The 17324-nt window shown below is 49.4% G+C and overlaps 1 protein-coding gene across 1 annotated transcript in view; it reads right to left on the bottom strand.

Moving 5' to 3' along the window:
- The window catches only part of COL13A1 (collagen type XIII alpha 1 chain), a 95358-nt gene that overhangs the window by 41229 nt on the left and 36805 nt on the right, over positions 1–17324 (bottom strand). The window contains exons 6-15 of the mRNA XM_082486109.1: positions 17275–17310; positions 16612–16638; positions 14841–14891; positions 11001–11036; positions 9490–9516; positions 8382–8408; positions 7261–7287; positions 7125–7151; positions 6809–6835; positions 2744–2809 (exon numbers count right to left, since the gene is read on the bottom strand). Coding sequence (XP_082342235.1) covers positions 2744–2809; positions 6809–6835; positions 7125–7151; positions 7261–7287; positions 8382–8408; positions 9490–9516; positions 11001–11036; positions 14841–14891; positions 16612–16638; positions 17275–17310 — 351 coding nt within the window. The remainder of the gene's footprint in view (positions 1–2743; positions 2810–6808; positions 6836–7124; positions 7152–7260; positions 7288–8381; positions 8409–9489; positions 9517–11000; positions 11037–14840; positions 14892–16611; positions 16639–17274; positions 17311–17324) is intronic.

Below are 17324 nucleotides of genomic sequence, written 5' to 3'. Positions count from 1 at the left end.
TCCAGCGGACTCCTAAGGCACCGTGGCACCCACACTAAGCTGTTAGTCTCGTGGGCTCCCCTCCCATTCCCTCTCCCTAGATAAAATATCATGACATCCTACCGCTGGCGATCCAATTTAAATTTGGAAAACTCTTCTTGGTGGATCCGCGTGAAGCTAAAAACAAACATGGTCATTTCTCAATTATAAATCAGTGGGTGTGCCGTTGGGTCTCTGCTGCATTTATCCTCTCTACAGCCCTATAACGCTACTGCTGGGTAAAACTAAGTCTGCTCTCACGCACTTGTGTGTGCAGGAGAATGCACAAAATCTGTCCCCTGCCTGTGTTCCTACCAAGTATGGTGTTTATCCTGGCTGCCTTTAGTAAAACATGCAGATACAGGGATGTTTGCTTTATTTAGAATGATAAATGAAAGTAATAAGCTGCAAATTTCATCCCTTCTGCCCTGAGCTCTATTTAAAAGAAAATTTCCAACACGCGGGCCAGGCTCACGAGAAGCTTGGTCATGTGTGGAGCAACAGCCCTTCTCCTCAGCATTGCTGCTTCCTCGCTGCCCGAGCCATGGCCCACTGTGGGAAGTCTGCTGGGCCAGGCAGGGAAGGTGCCCTCTCTTTTCCCTATTTTGTAAGCAGATCCTGGCTCACCCTGTGGCCCACGCAAAGAGACATAGGATCCTTCCTGAGCTTCCCTATCCTCCATACTCAGTGCCATTCAACTGTCTTGTAAATGGTCTCATAGCCTTTAACTTTGGGAGGGAATTTGGATCCAATGAAGAGAAAAGGTTTTGAGGACACTGGAGTGTATTTCCAGATTTCCTCTTGCCCTGACCTCTCAAGCCCAACTTCAGAGACTTCCCTCCCATTGCATCTTACAGCAGCCCACCATGGGTGGACACCTCACCACGGCTGCACAGCTCCCTTTGGCTCTCCGTCCTCTTTTCTCTCTGTCAGCCCAGTCCACGCTCCAGATTTAGGGTACTGAAATGCAGCACGGTGCTGGGAATGGGTGCTGGCACCCCAGCAGGGGACAGGGAGATGGGGAGAGCAGGAGCCCTGCCCCAGCACGGGGAGCAGCTGGAAGGAGCTCACCCAAAGCCCTGTTCGCATTGCTCTCGCTTTGCTGCCTTGGACAGAGAGTGCTTTGTCTAAGCGATTGCCCATCCACGCAGATCCCTAAACATGCAAAACATTATTACCACATCATTATAGTCTTATTAGTGCATTCAGCACAAAAAGACCCCCACCGATCTAACTGGATGGTAAGCAGATACAGTAAGTTGGAGATCAGGTGTCATTTTCATCAGATGTCATTCTATATTTTTAGCCGTTGACTGGAGCTATTTTTCAGTTCTTTTAAACACGAGTTAGCGAGCCTAATTGTGCCCCAGCAATGCAATTCTTGTTCAGCCTCCTAACACGGGTCTCCGCTCAGCCCATGTTTCTGCTAAGCCCAAGCCCAAGCTCTTGCTGATGTGCTCAGAGGCAGCAGCAGCATTTTCCTCTCTCGGGCACTGGCGCTAACGTTTATTTTGCAGACTCACATTTTTTCTTAGTATTCATACATCGGGCTCCTGGAATTGCTTGGTGCTGGCAGATCTGTAGGAGTGGATTACACTTTGTTGCACTTAGGGAATGAATACAGCAACGGCAAAACAGATCACGGCAAAATTCTCCGGTGAAGTTAGCCTCTGGGGACAGAGGGAATTTGCAGCCCTGGCTGATGACAGGACGCGGGGCAGCTATTCAAGTTTCCCACTTCATCCTGGATAGGAACTTCAGCTTTCAAAGCCTTCCCGAGAGGTCAGTCCTTGGCCTGGCTCTCCGGACTGTCACTTTGAAGGGCAACCAGTGCAAGCCGTGGGGCTTTGTGTGGTGCGAACCCTGAATCGATAGAAATTGAACTGAGATCGCCGTGCTCAAGGATTTTGCCAGCACCGGGCAAGGACCAGGCACCTCGTGGTAAAGGCCTGTATTGCAGACTGCAGTTCCCTGCTAGCATCTGACTGTCTAGACAAGCAGCGGGGTGACAAAACCCAGCCACTTAATAGAGGGTGCCCAGCACACTTCAGCGGGGTAATTACAGCGGTTTGTCCACACGGGAAAGTTAATCCCGACTGAAGGAACGAGGGAGCTTAAAGTGGGCTCATTAAAAGCCACATGAACACTGACTATGGACACTCTTATTCACTATTCATATGTCCATAATTCTTTTTATGAATTCATTCCCAAACTAAACTAAACTAAACATGAATTATGGCCCTGGAAACCAAAATAAATGTGTTTACACAAAGATTTAATGCAATTTAATGAAACCATTATAAGAGCTTATTTAAACACATTTTCCCAAGTGTCTCAGACTAAACTAGCCCTTAAAAGAAGCATTTGCCTATTCATTCATCTCAGTTAAATTTCACAGACATTAGTTGCATTTCAGCAAGAGGTTTCTAACCTCTTCTGGAGATTGAATATGCAGGAACTGACTCCTTAAGGTAGGAGACTGTTTGTCGACAGTCCCAAGAACAGTTTCATGGCCCATTTCTTTTACTTTAAAAAACTGGCTTCGCTGCATTTCTTTTTAGCCACGTTATTACATCAAAGATTTCCTGCACGTCAAAGAAAGTCCCTCAGCTCTGCCTGAACCTCTTGGAAACCCCTCTGTAGGGGAAGAAAGACAGGTAGCAAGCTGATTAATCACAAGCATCGGAGTAGGCTTAGAAACAGGCAATGAGGAGGAGAAGTCTACCTGGAAAGTGCGTCTCTTTATGACCGGAGGTGGAGCCAGCCGCACTGAATTGAGGAGAGGCAACAGCTGAAGAAGATCAAACCAGAAGGTCGTGGGGCAAAGGAGGCCGTTAGGGCACCGAGAGTCAGAGAGCAGCCAGGGGAGAGAACAGAGAAGAGGGGAACAGAGAGATTGCAGTGAAAATAAACCACCGCGTGAGAGCTGCGCACGGAGGGCGCGTGGCACGGGTACCTGCCGGCAGACCTCTGAGCTCCTCCGCACCATGCGTTGCTCACAGGGGGACTTGCTACGTGCCAGCCCTGGCAGGTGCAGGGTGGCCACTCGCCAACCCGATGCTCCCACCACACAGAGCTTTTACCACTTTCTCTGCTCGGAAATAAAACTTACCTGGGGGTAGGGGGCTGGGTTGACTCAGCTCCGCTGCTCTCCTCAGACAGTATTTATCGCAAGACATCCCCCCGCACTGGCTCTGCTAAGCTCTCCAGTGACAACACCATTTCTCTTAATTTTTCATCATCAGATTTGAGGTCACTATCAAAATGCCAATTTTCTCCATGTTTTCCAAGTGCAGTTTCCTATTTCTTTCCATCTTCCCTTACAAGAAACACAGCGTATCTCTGGGCCTCACCCTTCCTCAGGGTGTGGAAGGAGGTGGAGAGAGGCTAGCTGGGGCCAGCAGCAGGCATCACAGCCAGCAAACTGGTCCTGGTGACATTCCATGACACAACCATCACAGCCCATGGAGAAGACAAGACCTTGGTGCCTCCAAGCCCTGAGCAAGGTATTGCCTTGGGAGCCTGTGCTTTGCTTTTCCTTGTTTAACAGTACCATCAGCCTCTGACTGCTTATAGCCAGGAATGCTGCCTTAGGGCACAAAGCTGACCCGGACACATAGAAATCAAATGCACTAAAGCTCGGGAGCATTTGTTCATCCTTCTGCTGTATCCAGTTTCCACTTGCACGCATGCTGCTGTCAGCCTGGCACCCACCGTGCCGGCTCCAGGCCCAGGAATGCTCTTCTGGCCTGATCCACTTTCCTGTTCCTATCAGTTTTCCATTGAAGCTGCTCTTGATTTACACAGAGAGAAGAGAAAGAGGCTTTCTGTGCTCAGGCACAAAACCGTGCCCCTGTGTGCAATGTTTCCCCGTGTGAGCTGTGCGCTCAGGTCCGAGAGGTGTGCCCATAGGTCTCCCACCACAGTAACCATACGCATCCAAGCAGCGCACTTTAATCCCTTTAAACATTGTTCTTTGTGTTTGCAGTGAAAGCAAGGATCCAGTCCTGTTGCAAAGTGAAGTGGCAACCCAATATTGCAGCATTGCCACGGTTGTGTTCGAATGCACTGATCCAGACAGCCACAAGCTATCCCAACAAAAGCAGCACTGCTGGAAAATCATCGGGGCTGGTTTTACATGAAGGAAATCCTTCTCTTTCTAGAAGACAGTGCAGGAGAGGCCCCATAGCTCAGGAGAGCATTCAGGTCTGCACCGATCTTCTCAAGGGGGCTGGTGCTGTAAATCCCCACAGCCCCATGCTAGGTGTGCCTAGTGTCTCTGTGTGAGTCACCCAGACCCAGCTGAGCTGGCTTCGCCTGGCTCCTCAAGTGCTGAAGTGTATCTGAAATACTATGCAGCTTACAGGAGAGCAGAGGAAAGACGCTGGAAAGGATAAGGAGAGAAATGGAGGGGAGCAGTCCTTAACACAGAGGAGAGACAAGACCCAGCAACAGATTCCGGTGCAAGTGGAAGAGTTTAGAGAAGAAACCTGAAGCCTCTTCCACCCAGTTCCCGCCCTGCCCTCTCTGTGTCCCGGTGGCAATTTTTTTTTGTTTTTTTTTTTCAGAAGGCAGCGTGCAATATTGGATGGGCAACCTCGTGCCTTTGCATCAGAACTGGGTCCCGTCAGACCGTTACCCACAAACCTTTAGCGTAAGGATCTGGTTAGAGCGCAGGGCTGCAAGGGTGGTACTTAGGTATTCCTAGGGGACAGTGAAGACACATGACACAAACGGGGTCAGTAAGACACACGGCATTTCCGAGAGCAGACAGAACACGGCTGGTCCCCCTCTTCCCTGAGCTGAGCATCCTTCCCCAGGGAAGGAGCAGCTCGAATGGCCAGCTCACACCAAACAGATAGCCCCACGCCTGGGCTTGTGCCTCACAGCACTGCAGGCCATACAGACCCATACAGAAAAAAGATAGGAAACTACAACACGAACCAAGGCATACGTCCTAACCTTACATTTCCTTCCCAAGAAAACACAGATGAAACAAAACCGAAACAACATCCCTGTTTTTTTCAGGATGCTGGTTTTCATTTCCTCGCCCAGAACATCTGACAGACGACCTTGTCAATCAGTAAAGCAAGAACAAATTGCAATTCAGTCAAACGTGTTGCATTTTTACAACATCCTAATTTCATTTTTACAACATCCTAATTTCATTTTGGGAGGAAGAGAGAGAACTGCACCTCTGTTGGCTTATTTGCACCTGTGACCAGACCCTTCGGGTAAGCCCACCCTTGAGCTGCTCTGATGACAGTCACCCTCCCCGTGATGACGTCTCTGCCTCGGAATGCCTCATGGGCCTTTTAAAATGTTGAGCTTGCTGCCTCAAGAGAGCAAAAGTACCTCCATGAGAGCCAAGGAGACATCACCAGGCTTTGCTGGGATGGGACGTTTTGCACCTGCCCTTTCCCCGCTGTCACAGCCCTGCGGCATGTCACTGTGGGGTGCCTACAACCCTCACCCCCCAAACCAGTGTGCCTTTGTCCCCAGGTCTAAGCCCAAGCTGCTCCCAGTGATGCACAACCCGCTTCTCCATTTCCCAGTGTTGCTGCGGGTCCTGCTACTGCTTTTCACCTTGAGCACTGAGGACAGTCAGAGCCAAGGGCTGTAACAGGAACCCAGGACACCTCTGGGTGAACATTGTTGTTAGCTTCTCTTTAACATAACAATCTAGTGAGCCGGCTCGCCTAAATAAACACAGCCGACTGGCTATTATTGTACAGAGCTGGCACATACCAACAGCCCCCTTCTCCCTCACTGCCAGCCAAGCTCTCTCCCCTGGCTCTGCCCCACAGAGCATCCAGGGCCCTGCTCCCTCGGGGCCAGGGACCAGAGCCCAGCTAATTGTCCAGAGGCCCATCAAAAATAAACAGAAAGCCCTTAAGCCTGTCTCCCTGTACACCCAGATTACAAATTCCAGCCACTTCATATGATGTCGTTCCAATGCATTTCCAGTGGATTTTCAGCACTCCGGTTGTTTTTAGAGCTGGTTACATTTTACCCCTGTAATCCCCTCAAACCCCACGATGTACTCTCTCCTCTCTTGGCTGTGGAACATGCCAGCCAGGCCAGGATGAAGAGGCATGTGGGTCAACATCCTGGCTGGCACCAACCCTCCCTCTCCGCCTCTTCTTTGCAGGCAGAAAGCCCACCAGCCTGGGGAAACGGCATGGTGACCAGCTCACCAGGGACCAGCCAGAGCACCACGGCCAGAGGTGGTCACAGTTACTTTTGGGCAGGGAGCACATCCCTTCCACTTGTCTCTATGCAGGGTTGAGACCAGCATGAGGGAGAAGAAAAAGGAAGGAATGACAATAGAGTCTCCCTGAGGTCTGCAAACCCCCCACTGCTCCTGGCCAGGCAACCACAGCAGAGTCCATGGAAGCAGGTTGGAGCTGGTGCAGCAGCACAAGGTGTGAGTGGGTGACCTCTACTCCCCCAGAAACCCCAGGTTTCGCTGGGTTTTGGTATGAGGACACGGACTTTCCCCGCTCCGGCACAGAGCACGGGAGGGTCTCCAGGAAGCAGCAATGAGAGCATTTAGCTGGGGGTCAGCCGCGGTGGGCAGGAACACACTAGAGAACCAACATCCCTCCTGGAAAACCTTATCTGCTGCTTTTCTGCGAAACACATCAATCAGCCAAGCGCTGCCCTCAGGGCCCCGATGACGCATCTTGTTAATGAAACGATCTATATTTCCAACAAAAAGCCATTCAAACGAAGGAGGATTAACATGCAGGAAGGCAAGGGACAGATGATAATAACGCTAATGACTTACCCTGTGTGGGTACTCTGCACACTGACCCTGTGAAAGAAGGGGATTAAAAGTTTAAATCATAAACCAGGAGAGGACCAAAATAGGCACATGGGGCCAGATCCAGAAGGTGTAAATCATTGTGACTATATTGAATTCAGTGCGGCTATGCCAATTTGCACCCCACAAGCACCCTGCCTCCTGTCCCCTCTCCACAGAGCCCTCTGTTCTTGCTGTATTTCTCAGCCACTCAAAGTCAGAACGAGCAGCACCAAGCCCATCAAGTCCCTTCCCTGCTCACTTTTTACATTTAATTTTCAATGTCTCCCATTAAAATTACCTTTTCTCCTTTTTGTCCTGGGGGTCCCTATAAAAGAAAAGTGATAAAAAAAAGCCCTCAGTAAATGAAGGAGTTCAGCGCACGCAAGGGGAAAAGGATTCGGAGGAGGCGCAATTGCAAGAGATGGGATACTTACGGGTTGTCCCCTGGGACCAGCAGCACCCTTTAAAGAAAGACAGTGTTGTGAATGCGAGACAGATTCCCGTTTATAGTGACAAGACAAAAACTTTCAGCGTACGGAGTAGGTGGAAACTCAGCTTTTAAAAACAATTGTGGAGAAAAGTCCCCAAAAGACATCTGTGTTCTCTTTGTTACTCTGGAGGAGTGAAAATGCACACACATGTTCTGGCTGCACTGCGGGGGGCAATTATTAAAAGGAGAGGGGAAAAATCATCAGGAAAACACACCCTTATTGTTCCCAGGACCTCAGTTGACAGCGCGTCTCCTTGGTCGACGCGCTGGGATTGAACCAGAAGCAGCCAGGACTGAAGCCTGAGCTGCAAATGCCTAAGCCGGGATTGCACAACAGGGGGATGTCAGCTCACCCCTCCGCCGAGGAGCGGGGAGGGGGGGGGATCTTCAACATGTGCTTGCCAGAGGGTTACACTGACACTCAGGCTCAAAAAACAGAATTAGCAGAAGAAAACGTTCAGCATTTCAGTGAGCAAAGGTGACTACAGAGCTGCTAGCTTGGCATACTCGTGTTCGGGGATTTCATCATCAGAGATGTCGAGAGGAACAAGACCGCATTTGGGTTTCCATCAAATGCGGCCTAAGTTTATCATTTTCAACCAAAAGCATTTTAGTATGATGCACATATGAAACAGAGCTTCAAAAGGGGAAATACAGACATTTAATACAAAAAGTATGCTTTTTTGTTGTTGTTAGATAAGTTGAAAGATGCCATATGGGTTTTCAGAAATCTTTCCATCAGCTTTTACTTCTGCTATGAGGCCAACCACGAAAAATGTCAGCTCCCAGAGTGTATTTAAAGAACATAATTGCTAACTGCAAGGAAAACATGTCCCGTGCGTAACTAGAGAGTTGCTGTTGTGACATGATGATCTGATAGCCGTAATGTAAAAATTACAGATGTGCATCCCAGCACCACTGTTACGAACTTACAGAATTAGGGATGCAGCTATTGCATTAGCTGAACTAAGATCGCTACCCTGCCTACAAGCTCATTTCCAGCTGAGAGGCAACGTCATTTCAAACCAACCTGTTACCCACAAATAAACTTTTTTTTTTTTTTACCATCTCCCCCTTCTGTCCAGGATGACCCTGCAAAAGAAAGAAAACATGTATCAGCTTTGGCCACTGCAGTCTCTAGAAGATGTTGGCTTAACCCACTTACTCCTTGCCTTGGGAGGTTCCCGCGGTTACTATACTTTGTCAAGGGAGACGCAACACCATGCATATGAAGCTTTGCTCCCACACCTAACAGGACGCCATTCCCTGGTACCCAAAACACAGGGAACAAAGCTCTCAAGGATGAACACAGCGGGCAAAGGCTCTGCGGGGTATGGCTGGGACATGGTTAAGCCCCACTCTGGCTGGCAGAGCAGCTTCACCTGATTGCAGCATGTTACACCTTGCTGGGGCTCACGTGTGTGTCCCCAGAGCAGTACAAGAGAGATGCTGCTGAGTGTCTCTTGAGGGTGATGTTCCTCATGGCAAAACCAGGGTCATGCTGTAAGAAATTAGGTGCCAGAGGTATGTGCAACCAGCTCCTTCTCCGTTATAGCATGGTTAGAGGAAACGGGGTGGGGAACTTGGCTAAGGAGCTGCCTGGAGCTATGGGTTTCATGTTAGTTGGGTTCATAGGGAAGGGGCTATATGTGTGCCTATCTCTCCGAAGGATGGGAAGAACTTAGAGCCTCCTTATAATCAGCTTTGTAGTAGAGAGAGGGAGACCTAAGGACAGCATGGAGGTCTTTAGGGTCCTTTCCTCTTCTACTGCAACTCTTTGCAGCACAGCAGCAAAGAGAAAGAAGCTGTAGGGCCGACTTCAAATGAAGCTGTGGGCTGTCTAAGGCAGAGGGCTGGTGCCTGGGGACCTGCTCTGTCTGTCTGATTCAGGGTGGGAGTGCCTGCTAAGGCTTTTCCTGCAGCAGCCAGGCTGTTGCACTCGTGAAGTGCTATTTTATAGATTTGCCTAGAAAGGAAGCAGCCACACTCTGCCTTCCCTAATCTCCTGACTCCTGCATCTCCCCCAAGGCATCTGTGGTATCCTCCTGCCTGCCAACCTTCTAATTTTCTTTTAATCCATGCATGCGCACGACATTACAAAATAATCCTCTTAAAAACGTACTCTGTAACACGCAGGCAGGGCAGAAAGCCTTGAGAGAAGCTGTTTGCTTACCGGTTTGCCGTCCAAGCCAATAGGGCCCTGAAATAAAAAAGGAGAAATGATAAGAAATGCTTTCACTGAGGTGTCTGTCCGCCTGCCCCAGCAAGCACTACGTGTCGCAAGATTGCACGGACTGGGGAAAGGATGCAGAGGTGAAGTGACTCTCTCTGCCCTCCTGTTGAGTCCTGGCAGGTCCCTGGCCCACTGGGTAGCAGCCCAGCTTCTCGATTGCTTCTGCAGGGACCTGCTCGCTGTCAGCCCATTTCAGCAGCAACGCTGGACACAAGAAGGGAAGGGAGGAGGGATTCATGGGCAATTGGCAAAAAACCCCTCAGCATTTCAAATTTTGCAGTGTCCTGTAAACCAGTTGAAAATCAGCAGTTTTCTCGAGACTTTGATTTAAAAAGGCACCCACCTTTGGGGGAAGAAGAATTCTTGCAAATGACAGAATAATAAAAGCGTCCCAGGGAAGAGGTGACATACAGCCCAGCAGCATTTTGAAGGTACTATTTGATGAGAAACAGGCTCTACAGAGCACTGTCCCACCCGGCACTTTCTCATGAGCTGGGCTGATTTGTTTTCTGCTCCTCCGAAAGCCAAAGACCACAAAAGCCTGGAGAGATCTGCTTCTCCTCAGCCCAGGGGCAGCTCACAGCCCCCCCCCTTTTCGCAAAGGGCAGAGCCACGGAGCCCGGTCAGATGGCTCAGAGGCTGCCGATTCCTCCTGTTTTCCAGGCGTGAGAGTCTCCCCCGCAGACCTGCTCTGGCACATTGTGTGTCCCAGCGCAGCAGCTGAGCTGCCTGGCAGGAGCAGGGATGCAGGGAGTGTTTTGTGTTTGCCTTAGGCTTCCTAGTCGTCCAGGATAAATGCATAAGAATAAATAGCAACCGTTTGAGTTCTCCAGCAGCCTCAATGCTTCAGAAAGTGTTGCCAGCAACTGCAGGACTGAAATGAAATTTGCTTTGTCCTCTCCTGGGCTTGTTTTCTCTTCCCTTGCCCATCTGTAACAGTGTTGGAGAAGAATCCTCCCCACTCACGCTTTTTGGCCTTTCCCTTTGGCATGACCAGGGTGTTCAGCATCGCATGGTCCCCAGCCGACCCGCATCACGCAGGACCCCGTTCGGATCACAGGCACTCACTTCTATTGCGCTATCACCTATAGGCTCAATTAAGGTTGGAATTTCACCTACCTAGAGGTTATTTTCTTTGTTTGGGGGTATTTCTTAGGATGGCTTTCTTTTACTGAACAGATCTGGCTTCAACTATGTTATTTTAACACTTGGGGTTTTTAAAATTAATTTCCTTTCGGAGTTTTGTGGTTTGTTTGGGTTTTTTTCCCTAAGTATCATTTAAAAGAAAAAAAAAAAAGAGAAAAAAAACAAATTAAGAAAAAATTACTTTTTCCGGTGCTATCAGATCAGGTCCTTGGTTTCAGACAGAAATTATGAGATACAGTGAGCACTAATGACACTTCCTAGTAATATTGCACACCCGTACCTCATAAATTAGCAATTACACTTACCGGGAATCCAGGAAAACCTCTTGTTCCAGGCTGTCCCTGGGAAGGATGAAACAGAGACAGCACTTTAGAGGAACTGAAGTGAATTTTGACTGACCCTAAGTTCTCTCTGTGGAGCCTTTCCTCCAGCCTCTGCCCATTTATCCTATGACTCTCTGAAGAGTTACCCAAGACCCGATTCCCCTCCAAGGGGAAAGCGTCTTGGGAAGGAGGGGAAATCTCTCATCCCCACTCCAGTTTGTACAGGGCCAAGAAAATCCTGGAGCAGGTCCAGTTTGGACTGCAAGCAGTTTCCTTGAAGTTTCTACATTAATTAAATGGGTGTCCCTAGCCCATACGCTAGGCTTTTGGAGTATATTCCAGAGGCTGAGCTCATTTTATGGCAATTCTTGCTGCCATAAACCAGAGGCGTTTAATGCAGGGTGCTGCTCTGTGCAAGACAAACCTTGCAGGTCACTGGTGTCTAAATACAGCCATCCCTCTTCTCCTCCTCCCCTAATCTCATGTCCCAGTGCATTCATTTTCCTCACAAATAATTCTGGAGAAGAGAAGATTTTTTTTTTTCTTTTCTGTTTTTTTCTTCTGAGAGCCAAGAGAAAAAGAAGAGTTAGGTAGTGCGATGAGAGGAACATGAGCACCAAGTCCTTTCGCCTGCCTCTTTCTGGCTAGCCAGCGTTGGCTACCAGTTTGGGATCAGGTACAGCAAACACTAGCTTGGGATGCGTTTGGCAGCTTCCTCATCACCCACTTAAAAACACTGAAAAAAAATAAACTGTTCTGGCTGTTAATTTCTCATAGTTCTTCAGTTTCTGGGACCTGTGACATCCCAGGTCACAGTTACCCTAGATTTGTGGGTATCCAGAAAAGATAGCACTTTACTTAAGAATTTTTTAATCTCAATTTCCCAAAAAATGTGTGAGCCAAGTCAGGAAGCAATACGGACCAGACTTCAGCAGATCTGGAAGCACACCCATGTAGATGGAAACAGCAGGATGAGGTAAATCCTGTACCACGCTTATCCGGTGACCACTGCGGCATCTCGCCTTTCCTGAAAGCCATGCTACGATGCCAAAAAGCCCAGGTTTCTTATGTGTTTTCATGCTTCGTTTTGGGGAAGAAAATGCTTTCTTAGGCAATTTGAGATACCATGACCCGACTCTGAGTCCCACAAAGGGTCTCCTAGGAAAGAGCTGGGTATAAACAAGGGTTCACTTCTAAAAAGAAGTGCACATGGGTGCATCTCTGCCTTCACCAGACCTATCCCTTGTAGTGCTGAGGGAAGGGGAAGGAGGCACAGGCATGCTGGGCTGCAAGGCTGAGGTTTGCCACAGTGCAGCAATGCTCATCCCTCGGCAGAGAGCTCAGAGCCACATCGGCAGGGAAAACCTTCACCTTCAGGTTACATCTCCTCCAGTCTCCCTCTAGTTGCAGACTCGGTGAAGATTCGGCCCTTCAGAGATGGTGCCAGATCACCTCTTCGCAGAGTTTGAGGGATGCCCCTACCACAAAATGCCTTGTGTTGTGTTTTTATACACAATGCTAGCAGAACCTAATCCCATTTGCACTGTCTTTTTTTTTCAGTTCTGCAAAGTTGGACTTGGTCAGCTTTGCTTTGCAAGATACATATAAAACCACCTGGTCACGTTGGCCAGTGACCAGGAGGGAAGATAGGCTATAAATTAAAGGATCTGTCCACCGCTGGTTTCTGAAAAGGCAAGAATCAAGAAGAGCCTAGCCGCAATTCATTAATTTTGGTTCCCTGCTGGACACCTCCCTGGACAAGAAGTGCTAAAAAAAGAATTAGGGAGAAAACCTGGAAATTGTGCAATTTGGCTTCCTTTGTAGACTACAGACTGCTGCCTCTTTCTCCTTGGAGCACAGAAGAATGATTTGCACGGTATCAGGCCAAAACAACAGTTCAGCAGTGAGCAATTCCAAGAGACTGTTTTTGTTGGGTGACTGTTTTTCCTTGTCTTCTTTTTAAAATGTTGATCACATGAAGTATGTAATCCTGGGAGCTGCCAAATCATGGAGACCGTCTGTTTCTGCCACTATCGGCACACTGTCCCTCTCTGGCCAGAAGTTAAGCAGCTCTGAGCTCTAGCGAAAACTTTAACCTCCAAACAAAAATCTGGAAACTATTTGTCATCCCACGTCTTTCCGAGTGGCCCCTTGGCTGGGGTTTCCGTATTTGTCTTCAGTGCTCAGCCATCCTTTTGACCTATCACCAGCTCCCCAGGAAACTGGATCATCTTCACAGTAGGCTTTGGGGGTGGAAGTGTGGAGTTGTGCCAGCCCTGGCACCTCAGGGCTTTGACTGGGGTAGGCAAAAGCCCATTTTAAAGTATCGCTTGCCATCTAAGTTTTCTGCTGCTTTGGAGATGCGGTGTGTCCCGTGCTTTCCCAAACAGCAGCAAAGGCAACGAGGCAAAGCAGCAGCACCAAAGCAGACATTAAAAATTGTCCTGCAGACCAGGCATGTGCCCTTCAAGAAAACAGGGGTGCCTGTCTCTGTCTGCAGAACCTACAGTGACTGACAGCTTTTCTCTCCAATTACTATAACCACACTATCCAGAAGGCTGAGAGCTACAGCTTGTGAGAAACAGCAAAAGCAATGGGACATTTACCCTCCAAAATCTACTGCTTGTGGAGCAGGGTGGCCTCGCTTAGAGCTTGTCATGGAGAGACCTGCCGGCCTTCCTCCTGGCTTTGCCACATGGCCACTCTGCCGAGTATAAAACACTTGGGGAGACCCATTTGTGTCCTGGGCTTCAGTTCTGTCACTTCTCAAACTCCAGCGTGCTAGGCAGGTGGGCCTGGGAACTGACAAAGCTGTTTCTTATTAGAAACACTTATCATGGGGCTTTTGGAAAGTTAATTGGAAAGCCAGATGTAGCCAAGTGTTTGCACTGCCTAGGTCTCTCTCACTTGACCTCTGCTGTGAAACAAAAGTTGCCGGCAGCCCATCCTCTCTGCAGGTCAAGGACGGTGCTCTTCACAGGTTAATCAAAATCGGAAGTGCCCACTAGGAGGGAGAAAATTGAGTCACCGGGTCTTTTTTCATGGAAATCTCTGGTGGAGGCTGTGCAGGGATGGAATGGGAAGGACTGGCTGCATCTGCACAAAAGCAGAGGCTTGATAGTTGAACCACAGGGCAAGAAATATCCAGCATTTAGGGTACGTAAATGCTCCGACCCTTCGTGTTAGTCTTTTTTTATGACCTTATCCTCGCAAAAACCTTTGTCTGGCTAATTCGTTGCACCTTGCAGGGACACTTTTGCTGGAAGAGGGTGCAAAAATCCTGCCTACACTTTCCTCAGCTTCCCAGCCAGCTAAGGGACTTTCCAGACAGCGGTAACTGTGCTGTCAAAGAGTTTCTGAGATTATGGGTACTTGACAAGGACCTCTGAACAATTCTGAACTACTCATCTTTGGGAGTTCCCCAGTCTTAGCTCTGATCCTATTCTTCTGCAAAATCAGGGGGGTTGTCATCCTCTGCTAATGAAAGCAAAGGCTGAGATCAGCCAGGCAAAGGGCATATTTTCTCCAAAAGCAGTAGCAGCCATGTTGCAAGAAGGAAACATGCTTCTTCCTTTTAAATACAGGAATATGGTTGTCTCGCAAGGGAAAGCTTCCTCATTTGTTCTGGAATATAAACTGTAATTTCATTATATATAGTATATAATAGCAGTATAAAACCAAGCCTGGCTCTGCATGGGAACCACATTATACAGGGTTTTTGCTCTCTCCAGCTGATGCTGTGTCTTACCACCCCTTCTAAGTCCTTCCCTGTAACTTGCCCACATCCTGCATCAGTCAAAAATAGAGAGAAAAGCCACTTACGGGTGGACCACGGGGCCCGATGATAGACATGCCTGCTTCTCCTGGAGCACCCTGCAGAGAGACAAGGGAGAGGAAAAAGGGTGAGAAAAGGAGGAGAGGAAAATACAAAGACAATTATATTCCCGTCAAGACCGGGGCTAAGTGAGAATGCTCAAGGTGTGAGACCTTCAGGGCTTATGGGGCAGCTGCTATTCTGGCCTCCTGAAGCTCTTGACCCACACTTTGGGAGATGAGATGTTGTTTGGAGCTACTCAGACGTGCTAGAAAATGGAAGCTGGACAGCAAGGAAAACTATAAAGACAGAAAATACTTTCTGGCAAAACAGAGGTTCTGCCCCATTACAAGTGTGAAAAATGGCCTAAAACCCTTGATGTTTTCCTCCCGCGAGTCCAGGAGGACAGCGTCCTGCACAAGAAAGAAAAGAAGAAGGGATGTGCTGGGCTCCAGGGAAATGGGAGCTGTGGGCAGCTCACTGGCTGCTTCCAGAAATGCCTCGCTTGTGTGCTTCTCAAACTCAGTTGGGATGTGGATGAAAATAGCAAAGTCCTCACTGGAAAAGAAAACAGCTGCTTCTCCAGCTCCTAACCACCCACGACGTGCGATGGGCAGGACACATCCCTGTCTTTGGAAAACATGGCGTATTCCTGAGAGGCAGCTCCAGAAGCGCCCAGGGCTGGGGAGCCTTGGGATGGAGCATCCCATAAACCAAGCAGCCTGCGAGCAAGCAGAGCCCTCTGCAAAACAAAGCTGGGGCCTGCCAAGGACCTAGGACTCTCACGGAGGGCTCTGGGGAAGCATGGGCAATTAAGAGTGATTTTTCCCTTGTTTGTTTGTATCTATCTGCTGTCCCTTCATGTTGAAAACTTTAGCCAGAGAGAAATGCAAGGACACACAAAGAAAAAGCAGGGTGGCTTCAGGCGGTGAAATCTTGGTCTGTTAGATAATGTTGGTTGGCTCCAATGAGGAAGCAGAAGTTTGAAAGCAAGGAAGGAGAATCTCTGTCCTACCTTGCCCTTCCTTGCTGTTTTTCTCTCTATCTCCTGTGAATAGGAGCAAATAGGCCTCGTATGGCAGTGTCCTGCACGGATGATCCCCCTATCAGGTGAACATTCATCCCTTTCCTAGTTTCTACACCCGCTCTTGTGGGTGGGAGGTAGTCACAGCTCTGGGGAAAATACACTAATGCTGAAGCGTCAAACACCTCAAAACATAGGGGCCAGCAGTGGGACGCTTTGCAAACCACGGCTTCTTTGGATGGACAAAACACCAATTTGCTGCACAGCAAACAGTTTGGGAGATGGCTTCCCACAGGCTTAAACCATACCATCAGTTTTCCTTAGGAGGAAGAGGTCCCACCAAGCCAAAAGTAGGTGCCGTGCCATCTTCTTCCTTGCTATGGCTTGCAGCAGGGAGCAGGTTAACCTGGGAGGTGGTGGGGAGCTACGGGTTGATCAGGGCAAGGGAAGCTGCCAGCAGGAGAGAAACTCTATGGTTAAAACCTAGGAAGCCTCGAAGGAAGCCCTGTGTGCGCCTGCTGGCTCTTATGCTGTTAGTAAATTGTCATAAACAAGAAACTCAACGTCTTCAGAGGCTAAGTGGCCTGGAAAGAATTTGGGAAATAAACTCACATTGCCGGGGATGAGGGGACAGCCCAGGGGTGGGGGTGAAAGCCCAAAGCTGGCTGCAGCGGCCATGATTGTGTCCAGGGGTCTTGGGTTGGCCCTAGCAGAGGACAGTCAGGGATGCTATGGGCTATGAGGAGCCAACTCACCTTCTCTCCGGGTTGCCCTTTTAGTCCCTGGTCAGTGGCACCCGTCACAGCCACATGCAAGAGGGTGCAGGGGGGAGAAGGAGAGAGAGAGAGAGAGAGACACAAACACAGGCATCAGCGGCAGGGGCACACTCCCCCACCCTAAAACCCCGGCTATGGGGCTGGGATGAGCAGGGTGGCCTCAGCTCCTGCTCCAGCCCTCTTTCCCATCCTCACCCTGGGACGTCTGAGCAAAGAGCAGCTCCAAAATACAGCGCTCAGCCAGGCAGGGGATGTCCCGTCCCTGTTCAGGGCAAGGTTATTTGGAAAGGGCAGCTGCCGGTGGCAGGCAGGGGTGCATGTTAGCGAGCCCATGGTTAGCAAGCCCAGCTGGCGCAAGAGGTGGCAGCAGGAGGCACCCAACCCAGGGGGATGCTGAACTAGAGGAGGGTCCGAGCAATATGGCAAAGGGGATGGAAACACCGCCCCGGCATGTATGCGGTCTGCAGAGCTGGCCACCCTGCTGTGACCAGGAGAGCCCCTCAGGTGTGGGGCTCAGGGACGGTGGCTTTGCTCAGGTACACCCACCAAGGGTCATCCTGAAAGTGCCCCCCCCCAAAAAAAAATCTTGGGGGTTGGAAGAGGACCGGGAGGACAAGGCACGTGTAAGATGTTTCAACTTACCGGCCGCCCAGGAATCCCCATCGCGCCTTTGTCTCCCTGGCAATTAAGGC

The sequence above is a fragment of the Vanellus vanellus genome, assembly GCF_965231255.1.
Source record: "Vanellus vanellus genome assembly, chromosome: 7".
Lineage (NCBI taxonomy): Eukaryota > Metazoa > Chordata > Aves > Charadriiformes > Charadriidae > Vanellus > Vanellus vanellus.
The sequence above is the reverse complement of the archived record's forward strand: the minus strand, read 5'-3'. Positions and strand labels throughout refer to the sequence as shown.